The sequence below is a fragment of the Sinocyclocheilus rhinocerous genome, unplaced genomic scaffold (assembly GCF_001515625.1).
Source record: "Sinocyclocheilus rhinocerous isolate Xijiao unplaced genomic scaffold, SAMN03320098_v1.1 scaffold513, whole genome shotgun sequence".
Taxonomy (NCBI): domain Eukaryota; kingdom Metazoa; phylum Chordata; class Actinopteri; order Cypriniformes; family Cyprinidae; genus Sinocyclocheilus; species Sinocyclocheilus rhinocerous.
This window is the reverse complement of record NW_015656019.1, coordinates 109,533-122,777: the sequence shown is the minus strand read 5'-3', so window position 1 is coordinate 122,777 and position 13,245 is coordinate 109,533. Positions and strand designations below refer to the sequence as shown.

The 13,245-nt window shown below is 35.1% G+C and overlaps 1 protein-coding gene and 1 non-coding gene across 2 annotated transcripts in view; one reads left to right on the top strand and one right to left on the bottom strand.

The window, feature by feature from the left end:
* Positions 1 to 4,663: 4,663 nt before the first annotated feature.
* Positions 4,664 to 4,735, bottom strand: trnah-gug (transfer RNA histidin (anticodon GUG)). Its single transcript has one exon. It is a non-coding gene; the product is annotated as a tRNA-His (tRNA).
* Positions 4,736 to 6,970: 2,235 nt separating this feature from the next.
* Positions 6,971 to 13,245, top strand: part of LOC107719220 (insulin-degrading enzyme) — a 23,441-nt gene continuing 17,166 nt past the window's right edge. Inside the window, exons 1-5 of the mRNA XM_016526595.1 lie at positions 6,971 to 7,151; positions 8,541 to 8,748; positions 9,831 to 10,000; positions 11,267 to 11,389; positions 11,786 to 11,898. Of these exons, the coding sequence (XP_016382081.1) occupies positions 6,992 to 7,151; positions 8,541 to 8,748; positions 9,831 to 10,000; positions 11,267 to 11,389; positions 11,786 to 11,898 (774 nt within the window). The 5' untranslated portion in view covers positions 6,971 to 6,991. The remainder of the gene's footprint in view (positions 7,152 to 8,540; positions 8,749 to 9,830; positions 10,001 to 11,266; positions 11,390 to 11,785; positions 11,899 to 13,245) is intronic.

The following is a 13,245-nucleotide window of genomic DNA, read 5'->3' as shown; positions in this document are numbered from 1 at the left end:
TCATGTTTGCGGCTGAATGCAAATGATCATAATTGATGGACAACTATGCCGTGAAAAGACATCAGCGATCCGGCGCCGAGAAAAGAAAAAAAGATGAAACCCGTGCATCACTTTCAGGTAGCCTACATTCATAATCCCGTGAAATGGCCGAGAAAAGAATAAGAAAAAAAGATGAAGCCCGTGCATCACTTTCAGGTAGCCTACATTCATAATCCTGTGAATCTTTTTTGGCTGTTGACGTTAATAACGTGTTTTTTTAATGTCGGTGATAATTTACCAACAACGCATCTAATATTCTCTCTGACTTTCCATGTTCCCTTACAAAAAATAGCATGGTTTTACGAATAAAACCAAAAATCATGGTTCATGGTAACCACAATTTAACCATGGTTTTGTTACTTCAAATAATAGTTTACAAAGAAGTATTAAAATTATATTTTTTGTGGTTTTAAAATCAGACCTAAGCCAACAACATCCTTTAAAATTACTTAAAATGCATTATATAAAACAGTGAGGCAATAATGATTGGTTAATTAATAATTAAATGCATGGTTTCATTGAATAACACTGTTAAAATACATAATGTAATACAAAGTAAACAATTTATGTGCATTAAATATTATTACAAATGCTTGCAAAGAGAGCCAAAGGCCTGGTAACTGCTGCTTACACTTACAGGACGATCAAGTCCTTTAATATTGACCAAACATTTAATTCAAATATCCACTTAATCTTTAATTTTTGGCCACCTTTTTGCAAAAGAAATGCGACAGCCTCAATAATTTCTTCAAAAAAAAAAACATGTGGACATCACAACCTTTACAAAAAATTAACCATGGTTTTATCGTAGTAAAACTGCTTAGTTTTCTTTTGCGTGATTTCTGAATGCTTAATGACTATAAAATCAATCAGACAACTGTTTTAATAAAATAATAGCCATAGGTAACTGTCTAGAGCTACAATTATAATTTGTAAATAATACAATATAATTACATTTATTTATTTACTTTTATATTTCATTAAAGTTCTGTTTTGACCTCTATAGTAGGTTATTTTTTTTTACATCCATAATATTTGGGGGAGGGGGCACAACAATACAATATATATACAGAGCTGGGTAGTAATTGATTACATGTAATCTGGATTACATAATCAGATTCCAAAAATTAGCCTACTTGTAATTAGATTAAATTACATTTTAAAATACTCGGAATCAGACTACAGTTACTTTTTATTGATTAGATGATTACATATTATTCACGCAATAGCAATAAAGTATTCATAATTTATTGATTCTCCCTAATTCTTCTTTTTCACCTTTTTAAATTGTCCTTTCTAAAATATCCTACCGCTTATAGACAGTACATTCAAAAAGTCTTCCAGTTTTGTGGATATTCACACATTTGAATTAACATTGGGTTATTTTATTTATTTACTTTTATATTTCATTAAAGTTCTGTTTTGACCTCTATAGTAGGTTATTTTTTTTTACATCCATAATATTTGGGGGAGGGGGCACAACAATACAATATATATACAGAGCTGGGTAGTAATTGATTACATGTAATCTGGATTACATAATCAGATTCCAAAAATTAGCCTACTTGTAATTAGATTAAATTACATTTTAAAATACTCGGAATCAGACTACAGTTACTTTTTATTGATTAGATGATTACATATTATTCAAGCAATAGCAATAAAGTATTCATAATTTATTGATTCTCCCTAATTCTTCTTTTTCACCTTTTTAAATTGTCCTTTCTAAAATATCCTACCGCATATAGACAGTACATTCAAAAAGTCTTCCAGTTTTGTGGATATTCACACATTTGAATTAACATAGGGTTATTTAACCATGTATTACTTTGTCTTTGAAGGCTTGTCTTTCAAACAAATTAAAATGCACAAATTCACGTTATTTCTTATTTACATGTAAATAATACAAGTATTCCCAAATTTTTTGTCAGCCGAACCTCTTTCACTTAATATAATTACTTGAAGTACCCCTGAGCTTTTAAAATAAATATTTTAATAATTAAATATCACATTTGCATGTTCACGGTTAATGGTCGCATGACATGCAGGTAAACAAATAAAATACATTTTTAGTAAGTGTTTTATTTTGATTGATGTTATTTTAAAAATGAAAAAAAAAAAATTTCAAAAATAAATTTGTTTCAATTTTATATTTTTATGATTTAATTAATTATTTGCTTGTTTTTCATTACACTCACAAACCCCTTGCAGTACCTTTATGAACCCCAGTTTGGGAAACCTTGATAATGTAATGTAATGTTTAATGCACTTCATGCTGTCAGTAACAACAAATGGAATGTATTTTCTTTTTCTTTGCATTTTTATATGGTGTACAGTATGTGGAAAATAATGTGTTTTTTGAACCTTAAACCGCATAAACACATTTCATTACACCAAATACACAAAATAATGTTCTTTTTAGCAACATCATATGACCCCTTTAATACTTTAATACTGCAAAATGTTTATTTTTTACTTTTAAAAACATTGTATATGTATTCATTTCACCACCTTGGCCATGATCCAATCTTTATTCCAGGCCATTTCATAAACGTTTTAACATAGAAAGTTTTGTTTTTCAAGATTTCAAGTCAAAAGTAATTGAAGCCCAATTAAAGTTAGGTTAGGCGATTTCCGAGAGGTTAGCTTTGAAAGCATAAGATCCCACTCTCCCTGCAAATCACTCTCCAAAGCCAGGCCTCCTCCAAAACACATGAACGCGCACAGAGTCTAACCAGCGACACAATGAGAGATGGCATTTGTGGAGGTTTGAATGCAACGCTGTCAGATTACCTCGTGTCTCATTCAACGGTGAGAAAACTTTACAGTACACAACGCATAATATTAATAAAGGGGCACCAAGGTATGCAAATACATACGTTGACAGGCAGGTAGGACAGCCTATAGCCTAGCCCTCGACCGAGGGATATGATTGGACGAATATTTTATGGTCTTATGTCTTCTTCCACAGACAATATAAATACATATAAATACAGTTAGACCACTTATGATGATTGCTATCGGGATGTGAAGAGATTTTCAACCAGCATAACAAAAATGTTTTTGAACCAAATCACCCACCCTGCCTTTAAGAGCAGACGTTTATGAAACTTTATGACTTATAATGTTGAATGAGTTTTGTTGTGCATCAAAATAGATCACGCATTTGTAACAATGATGAGGTAGCCTACACAGTGAAAGCATGGTCAAAGAACAGATGACAGAGAATAACATCAGTGTAGGTTGCAAAATATTTATTAAGCCATAAGTTTCATAAAGTAACTTTATTTCAATATTCTATATTTGCTCTGCTATTGGAAATCAGTTTAGCTATAATCATTCAGATGTTCTGGGAATTTTTAACACCGGGAGCCTGTGCCATGATGGTAGTTGAACAAATTCAGAGTTACAGGATTAGTTTCGAGTTGACAAAACCAAACCACTCCAATCTGGCTTTGTTGGTATGATGCTGATCATCAACTTTCTTTGTCAACTCAGGCTTTGATGAGTTTGTGAAGCGCGTGCACATGAATGTGTGACATCAGTGGCGAACAGCCAAAGCAGCAAGGGTGATTCACTTCTCGAGAGATTCAAAACTCTTTTGCTAAAGGTTAAAGGGATAGTTCACCTTCAGTTGCTGGTCCCCATTGACTTCTATAGTATGGAAAAAAACACTATGCAAGTCAATGGGGACCAGCAGAAGGTGAACTATCCCTTTAAGAGATTGAAGAATATGAGGAATTTAAACGCATTTAAGCTGAAGAAAGTACTTGTCCATGAACGAGGAACAAAGAAAATAAATGATCTTGCTCTGTCAGTGCAGTCACAAGTGAAACTTGTGAAGTTTGTTTATATAGTTGATCAAATATAGCAATAGAGACTCGAACATGTAAGGTCACATGTAGTCATTTTTAAAGCATTATCTATTGATTCTACAGCTTATTTATATTACATATGATCTGTATATATTAATATTAATTTAAAATAAATGCTTTATTATAATTGTTAAACTAAAATTGCTTGTGTGTAATGGATTAATAATAATATAAATCATATAATAATTATATAAATCATGTATAAATCACATAAAATAATTCAAAGTAATTATCATTAAAGCCAGACAAGTTTGTTGTTAAATTATTTATTTATTTTACTATATAGTGACCTTTAATTTGGAGGAAGAGATACTGGGGGAGTGACTTTTCTGAGTCAGACATGTGTCACTTTGCTCACATCTGATTGGTCCAATTTCAGTTTGAGCTCATCCTGCTTTCATTATATTTCATTATAGTTGGTAATACGCCCCAAACAACAATCATAACTTTGGAAACTAACGAATTTAAACTCGGCTCATCAAGGATAAGTGTAAGGTTCACATTCTTAACAATTGTAATATCACCACCTAGTGGAAGTGATTAAAACTACATGGATTCGTGTTCGACGTCAGGACGTCATTAGGAACACAGAGGTATCCACAACCTGATTACGTCAACTTTCAGATGGGTCAGTCTTTTTAATCGGTCATGACTATTTGAGACTTATTTTAGCAACCGTTGTGATTCGACAATATTTAAAGTACTCCAAATACTTAATAACGAATTCGGGAATTTACCGCACAAAATTCTGCCGTGACCCGGATTCGAACCGGGGTTGCTGCGACCACAACGCAGAGTACTAACCACTATACGATCACGGCGAGCCACCTATAGGACGAGCGCATAGGCGAAAATTTAGAGGGATGATTGTTAAATCAGCCACATAGGCTGCGTTTTATAGTCTCTTGTATATCTCTTTGGTTTTGAGACTTTAGTCTTTGCAACTTCAGGGATCTTATCTATGCACAATCAGCTTGTAACACTCCAAAGAGAAAGGAAAACTTGAAATCGCATCATATGACCCCTTTAAGGCTTTCACGGAGCATACTGATGAACTGCTGTTGTCGCAACTTATTTTCATGTTGTAAAACAATACATTTGTGCGTAAAAGTGTAAGTTCACCACTAATTCAGGACTGAGACAGTTGTCCCTTTCTATTTTAATATACTTTAAAATGTAATTTATTCCTGTGATACGAAGATGATTTTTCAGCATCATTACTCCAGTCTTCAGTGTCACATGATCCTTCAGAAATCATTCTAATATGCTGATTTATTATCAATGTTGAAAACAGTTGTGCTGCTTAATATTTTTATGGAACATGTGATACTTTTTTCAGGATTCTTTGATGAATAAAATGTATAAATCTTTTCTAACAACACAAGTCTTTGCTATCAACAATTTAACATATCCTTGCTGAATAAAAGTATTATTTTCTTTCAAAAAAGAAAGAAAAAAATTTACACAAATACACATCACCTGATATGCATTAAATCCAATAAGCATTCAAGTTTATACAGCTTGGACTTGGAAATTATGGATAAAATGATGATATGGTCAAAATCATCACTTGCCTAATAATTGTGCACACAGTGTAAGCAGCACAACTGTTTCCAACATTGATAATAAATAAGCATCATGTGACACTGAGGACTGGGGTAATGGCTGATGAAAATTCAGCCTTGCAACACAGGATTAAATTATATTTTAGAGTACATTAAAATAGAAAACTATTATTTTAAACTATATTTTATTTATCACCCTAAATCCTAGTACATCCCTACAACTTTATTTTATTTTATTCTATTCCTATTCTATCTATAGCACACCTGTACATACAATTTATTCTTTTTTTGTGGTTTATATTTATGCATGTGTATTTTATTCACATCTTATTTTTATTATCTGTGTGTTGTTGTTGTCTCCGTGTACTGGAAGCTTGTGACACTATAACAAATTCCTTGTATGTGCAAACATGCTTGGCAATAAAGCTCTTTCTGATTCTGATATCTGATTCTGATTAAATTGCAATAATTTTTCACAATATTACTGTTTTTTTCTGTATTTTTGATCAAATCAATGCAGCCTTGATGAGATGAGCATTAGACACTTCTTTATAAAACATAGGCCCAAAAGATCTTACTGATCCCAAACTTTTGAACGGCAGTGTATATATACGCATAAATGCATAATGTTCACTATCTATATTTGAACAAAAGGGCATGTTTAATGTTATTGTTACTCAATTAAAACAAAAAACTCAAATAACAAAATAACACTGAGCATAACACTAGGCTAAAACTTCTCAGATATCCAATTTTTGTGCTCTTTCTCTAATTCAATTCATTTTCCAGTTACACCCAAATAACATAAGGACGCCTGGAAACTACCTTTAACTTTTTAACATGCAGTAAATTCCAGGTTTTCCATAAAAGCAATGATGTTGTGATGTGTTCTTGTTCTTGTCTGAGGTTGTCATGACAGTGACACTCAAAAGTTGTTGTTGGCTATTTGACATTAAAGACCTGCAGCGTGACATGCTTAATCTAGTTTTTCATTTGTCACACCATTTTCGAATTTCAGCGATCTGTGATTAAAATTATGATAAACAAAAGAAACTGGGACCAGTTATAGAACATAAAACAGTTTCCCTTTTACATATAATTAGTTTTAACCTAAAATCTTGATATTTGCATCATGTCTACCCTGTTACAAAAGAATATTTTAGTCTTTGCAACTTCAGGGATCTTATCTATGCACAATCAGCTTGTAACACTCCAAAGAGAAAGGAAAACTTGAAATCGCATCATATGACCCCTTTAAAGGGGACGTTAACATTTAAATTACATTTTAATTCACATTCTAATCTAAATGGTTTCCATATGTTCGATTGTGTTTTTTTTCTGTATTGTTTTGGGGCTGAAATTTACTTGACGTGGAGTGTGTTTGCCCTTTGAAATTCCTCTTTAGGGGAAGTAATTCTTAAAGCGTTAGTTTGATAATGCCTGACCTCTTAACTGTCTTTTTTTTTCTTTTTTTCTTTTTTATCCAGACTTGTCTCAGCTCTGTCCATTAGAATGAGTGATCCGGCTGTAAAGAAGGTGGTGAGTGATATCATTCGTTCTCCAGAAGACAAACGGGAGTATCGAGGACTTGAGTTTTCAAATGGGCTGAAAGCCATTCTCACCAGTGACCCCACCACTGACAAATCATCAGCCGCGCTGGATGTCCACATAGGTAAACAGGAAGAGTGTTTCTTTATTGTTTGCTCCATTTTGCACATATTTCTCCACTTATTGTTTTGTGCTCCCTTCTATTTGAATGCAGGCTATTTATTACTAACCTGAAGGACATCTTAGCCTCAAGTCTTCATTATTGGCCATCAATAACTGCGTATTAACTGAATTGATTGGGTTGCCTCTGTCTGTCTCTCTCTATAGCTTTCAACTTCACAAAAAGCAACTTTTAATAGTCCAGGCCTTGGCAGCTGCCCTTGCTCTGGTTTTATGTCTTTGTTGTAGAGAGAAACCCACGAGAGTTTTGAATAATTTTGTTTCTGAACAGACCACTCTGCACAAGTCATTGAAGGCTTCCTTGTGTCACTTTGAATCTTTTCAGCCCTTTAAGAAAATAAAAGTGTAACTTTAAACAATTGATTTGAATTACAGCTGGAGCGTCACAGACTTTCAGCAATCAAATCACTTTATAAAGCAAGAGTGTTTAAAGAACCGTCCATTGAATGAAATGTTGAAATGTGTAAGAAGAGATGTACATTAGATAGAAAGATGTGTCATTGCTTTTCTTTAATACTCACTTATTACATTTTAAAAGAGCTTTTTGATAATAAGGCCAGAATCACATTTGAATGCATTGAGGTCATGTATTTTTTTTTCTTTTCCTAGGCTTTGTTCATGCATTTTCAATCCGCAAAGGACTAGCTTAACAAACAGATTCAATCATTTAGACAATGACACAATGCTGTCAGTGGTCCTTAATGAAAAATAAACAGAATTTGGTTAAAACATTCATAAATCAGTTTGTGAAAATTGCTGCATTTATTTCAGTGTAACAATGTTTTACATGGGATTTGTGCAAATTCATTCTCCTTGTGTTGCATGAATTTGTTTCTTGAAAATACATTCATTTTCGACCGAGTTTGAGTTGAAATACTGATTTGCTGTAACTGATTCTAGTGTAAATTGTCCTATTGAATTGAGTAACGTTGTTTTGCAAACAACTTACACATTTGTGTTCATGCATATATTTTCATTTTACTTTATTACTGTTCAGGCTACAAACTAAATGGATTTGAATTGAATTTGTGCTGCCTGTCTGAACAATGCCTAAAGGCTTGGAAACCTACCTGTCTGACTGACTAGTATATTATGGTTCAGCTGGTTGTCTAAGTGTTTAATGCCTTTAATACTGTAGCTCACCTTCATACAGACCTTTGTGTAACTATGGATTTAAGCATGAGGTTCTTGAATATGCCTGAACCTGTTGTCATCCAGTGAAGTCAACTCGATTTACAAGTTTGTCAAGCACTTTTTTTGTGTCATAGTGCAAGCTAGCGGTATTTTCTTGCACTTCTTAATCTCCTGCTTTTCTCTTCTTACTATCCTGCAGGTTCTTTGTCAGATCCCAAGAACATTTCAGGATTGGCCCACTTCTGTGAGCACATGCTGTTTCTAGGGACTGAGAAGTACCCCAAAGAGAATGAGTACAGTCAGTTTTTGAGCGAGCACGCCGGCAGCTCTAATGCCTTCACCAGTGGAGAGCACACTAATTACTATTTTGACGTATCCCATGAGCATCTACAAGGGGCTTTGGACAGGTAAATAAATAAATAAAAAAAAAGAGCAATTGGTGAATTATTAAAGAGCCATCTGGAATGCTGGTCTGTTTTAGATGCTGAAGAGTGATGTGTGCGCTGTTTGAACTTACGAAAACGCGAACAGGGTTCAGACCTTCAGGTGTCACGATGCCTTTCAGTGTGGCGTTACATGTCCAGGAGGAATCGGGTTGCTGGGATATAGAGAGGAGAGTTTCCCCCAGAGCCCATCTGCTCCTGTGACCCAGAACACCACCTGCTTATTGTAACATTTGAATGATTCATGATAAATCTCCAAAAACTGGGTCATGACTCAGAATTTTGCAAACATATCAGTGGACACTTTAGAAAGCACTTTGTACGTGTTTGACAGGTAGGAATGTGAAGGATACATTTTGAGGGTGTGGAAAAAGATGAGGCAATCAGACATGAGCGACCATTTGAAATCAGTCGGACACATGGCGAATTGGATGTCTGAAAGCACACCTGCACCCGCCTCTCTGAAATTCTCATTGGTCAGCAGATGTGTATGTACATGTGTTGTGTAGCAAAAGTTAATATTCTTAACTGTTGTTTGCAGTACGGAATGTCACTTTTGCAAACTGCATTGCATGTTTTGCAATGCACAATCCTTGAAGTCATTGGATTCATATGAGCTTTGATGCGTATTAAACTCTAGTTTGTATTGTAGGTGCACTTAAGCTTGCCATTTGTCCATTTTATTGTCAGTCTCGCCAGATTATAGTGGGATTATGGCAAATCTTAAAGGCTGTGACTGTGTTGTATTAATGTTATTTGAAATCTATATTTTTGGCCCTATTCCATATTTAAGGTGTTTTTCCCCCTTGCATATTTATGATAAACAGTGCAGATCACCATGTCACTTGCAGCAGTGTTAGTCACTGTGTACATTTATTTGCATGGCAGTTGCCATTCATGTCAATTTGCATGTTTTTCATTTCAGGTTTTATTTATACAAATGTCTTACATTTGTATAAATACAGCTGTAGGCTAACATTTGATTGTTCAAACAGACTTATTCTAAATAGTGCATTAAATGTTTTTTGACTGACTTTGTCTCGTAGATTTGCCCAGTTCTTCCTCTGTCCGCTGTTTGATGAGAGCTGTAAGGACCGAGAGGTGAACGCAGTGGATTCAGAACACGAGAAGAACCTCATGAATGACGCATGGCGGCTTTTTCAGTTGGAGAAAGCCACTGGGAACCCCAAACATCCTTTTAGCAAGTTTGGCACTGGTATGGAAATGCTTCATGCTTGATTTAATCTCTTTCATGTGTATATACTGTCCCATCGTCTCTGTTTGAAGACCTAAGATAATTTGAAACACGCCTTTTTCCCATCACAGGGTACCGTAATTGTCTATACTTCATTCTCAGTGAAGGACAGTGGAAAGATAATGTCTAGATCAATTTCGCCTAATCTTCTTTGAGGAGATTTATTGTGCCCAGAATAGCCAGATGGTGGCAGGCTTGAGTTATATAAGACTTGCTTAGTCTTAAAGTGGTATGCTCTGTCCTTTATCCTCATGCTAACCAGCACCATTCAGAGAAAAACTGTTCATTCAATTGATGAAATGAATGCTGTCAAACAAATGTTTATTGGTAACTACATCAGACTTTCTCTAGAAAGTTTAAGGTTTAGCTCAAACCTATTGAGTTCAAAATACAACTATTGATGTAAGACAAATTTCAGTCCAATAAAATGCTCTCCAACAGATGTATATGTTAGTGTTTTGCAGCAAAAAGTAATATTCTTAACTTTTGTTTGCATTACGTAATGTCACTTTTGCTAATTGTTTGCTTTTTTTTTTTTTTTGCAATGCACAATCCTTAATCAGTGGATTCATGTGCTTCATAAGGAATTCATAAGAGCAGATGGGTAACACACTGATCTGACAAAACCCAACAAACGTGTTTGTTGCCATTTGTCTGTCTGTCAGTGCAGTGTGAATTGACCTTAATTAAATACCATCTACCACTCATATAATGGTACAGCAACAGTTTAAAGATTTTTAAAAAAATGCCCTAATGATGTCTGTGGGCCACTTCATCAGAACAGTCACCCTCAGATCTTGGTTGAATTCATATGGCCACGCTCCAAAGCGAACACAGGTTCACTTTCTTCATCAACTCTTTGAGTCAGGCAGGTCTGTAGCCGTAGGTCAGGGGTAGGCAAGTTCGGTCTTCGAGAGCCGCAGTCCTGCAGAGTTCAGCTCCAACCCTGAAAAAAAAATCACCTGCCTATAGCCTTAGTAATCCTGAAGACATTGATTAGCTTGTTCAGGTGTGTCTGATTAGGGTTGGAACTGAACTCTGCAGGACTGCGGCTCTCTAGGACCGAACTTGCCTACCCCTGCCGTAGGTGAAGCTTGTGTAAATTTAAAGTTGTCTTCATCTCTTGGTACAAACTGTCAAGTGCCTATTGACTGTCCTTTATATTCTTATCAGTGCTGGTTGTTTTACACTAATTTATTTGTGTTTTGTGATTTTTGTCTCTTTAAGGCAACAAGTTAACCCTTGAGACAAGGCCATCTAAACAGGGCATCGATGTCCGTGAGGAGCTGCTCAAGTTTCACTCCACCTACTATTCCTCCAACTTGATGGGATTATGTGTGCTGGGCAGAGGTCAGTCATTGGCCACATAACCAATCTTAAATCGATTTCTTAAATTTGCACTTGCTAGTGGATGAAGAACATTTGCATTTCCTCTTGTAAATCTGCAAAGTATTCACATCGACTCTGTTAAATAAAAAACTAAAAATCTGAAACAAACAGCCTCAGATTTTTGTATGTAAATGTAGCTGACATTAAACCCAATGATCTGTGAGCTCCATTCAAGGCACGGCAGATTTTTCACTTCAGTCTCAGTCTGACACTGAATCTTTCATGAGATCTGTCTTGTTCTTTGTCATTCTGATGAATGATTCATAATTTGTTTGTGCACAGACTAGTATGTATTATGAAGGGTGCAGAGATTAAGTTTTCAGTTTGAGTTTAACATTGTGTCTCACGTTTTTTCAGAGTCGCTGGATGATTTGACATCTATGGTGGTGAAGCTTTTTGGAGAGGTTGAGAACAAGAATGTCCCTCTCCCAGAATTCCCATCACACCCTTTTCAGGAGGAACACCTGAGGGTGAGATCTAAACCTCAGTCATGCACCCTACACCCTAAACCTGCTTCTTGTTGGAGACATCTAACAGAAATGCTTTATCAGAACTGACCTTTTGGTGTTATACACTTCCATTCAAAGTTTGACGTCAGTAAGATTTAATATATTTTTTAAAGAAGTCTTACTCTAAGCAAGAGTGCATTTATTTAATAAAAATACAGTAAAAACAGTAATGTTGTGAAATGTTATTGCAAATAAAATAACTGTTTTCTATTTTAATATTTTTAAAATGGAAATTATTCCTGTGATGCAAAGCTGAATTTTCAGCATCATTACTCCAGTCTTCAGTATCACATGATCCTTCAGAAATCATTCAAATATGTTGATTTGCTGCTCAAGAAAATTGATCAGTGTTGAAAACAGTTGTACTGCTTAAAATATTTCAGAATTCGTTGTTGAATAGAAAGTTCAAAAGAACAGATTATTTAAAATGATAAAAATTAATCATTGTTCAATTACATTTAAATGATTATCAATTTGATGTATTTTTTGCTGAATAAAAGTATTACATTCTTAAAATCTTATTGAACTCAAACAGTAGTATAAAGTTAATGACGGGTAATGTCCTTTGAGTTTGTGAATGAGTAATTCTGCTGCATTAAACCCATGTTTGTAGTAGGGATGGGCGGTATATCGAGTTTGTACGATATATCGATATTTTCTTTACAAGTGATTCGATATGAGGCAATACCATTTATATCCATATACAGTAGTTTGATACGAGCGCATCTGAAAATATAGCGGAGGACACAGACTGAGCTGCTGCGGAGAAAGAGCATGATCCAATTTGTTCTAAACATGTGACAAGCAACGAGCCGTTTTAGGTAGGCGTGGCTGACTCTTAACTTTTATAAAGAATATCTCTTTGGATTTGAGACTTTAGTCTTTGCAACTTTACAGATCTTCTTTATGCACCAAGAGCTTGTAACACTCTAAAGAGAAAGGAAAAAATGAAATCGCATCATATGACCCCTTTAAGGCCTTTAAAAACTGATAAGTCATAGTTTATAGTTTCGTTTCGCATGTTAGTTTAAGCGGCTCAGCCCATCATATGCTCTGACAGAAAGGCTGTGTGTGCCGGGAACCGCGGGACCTGACCGGATTTTTGCACTGCGGGATTAAATTCCCGAATAAAACGCGGTAGCGGTCGGTAACTCTGGTGTAATTTGAACGGGAGCGGGCGGTCTAACAATATCCCGTTCCCGACGTCCATTTAGAACAGCATATCTGCGCTTTATTCTTATTGACCACCGATACAGCTTGCGCTCAGGACTGTTATGCACGCGCTGCACGCATGCTTTAAACGTCACG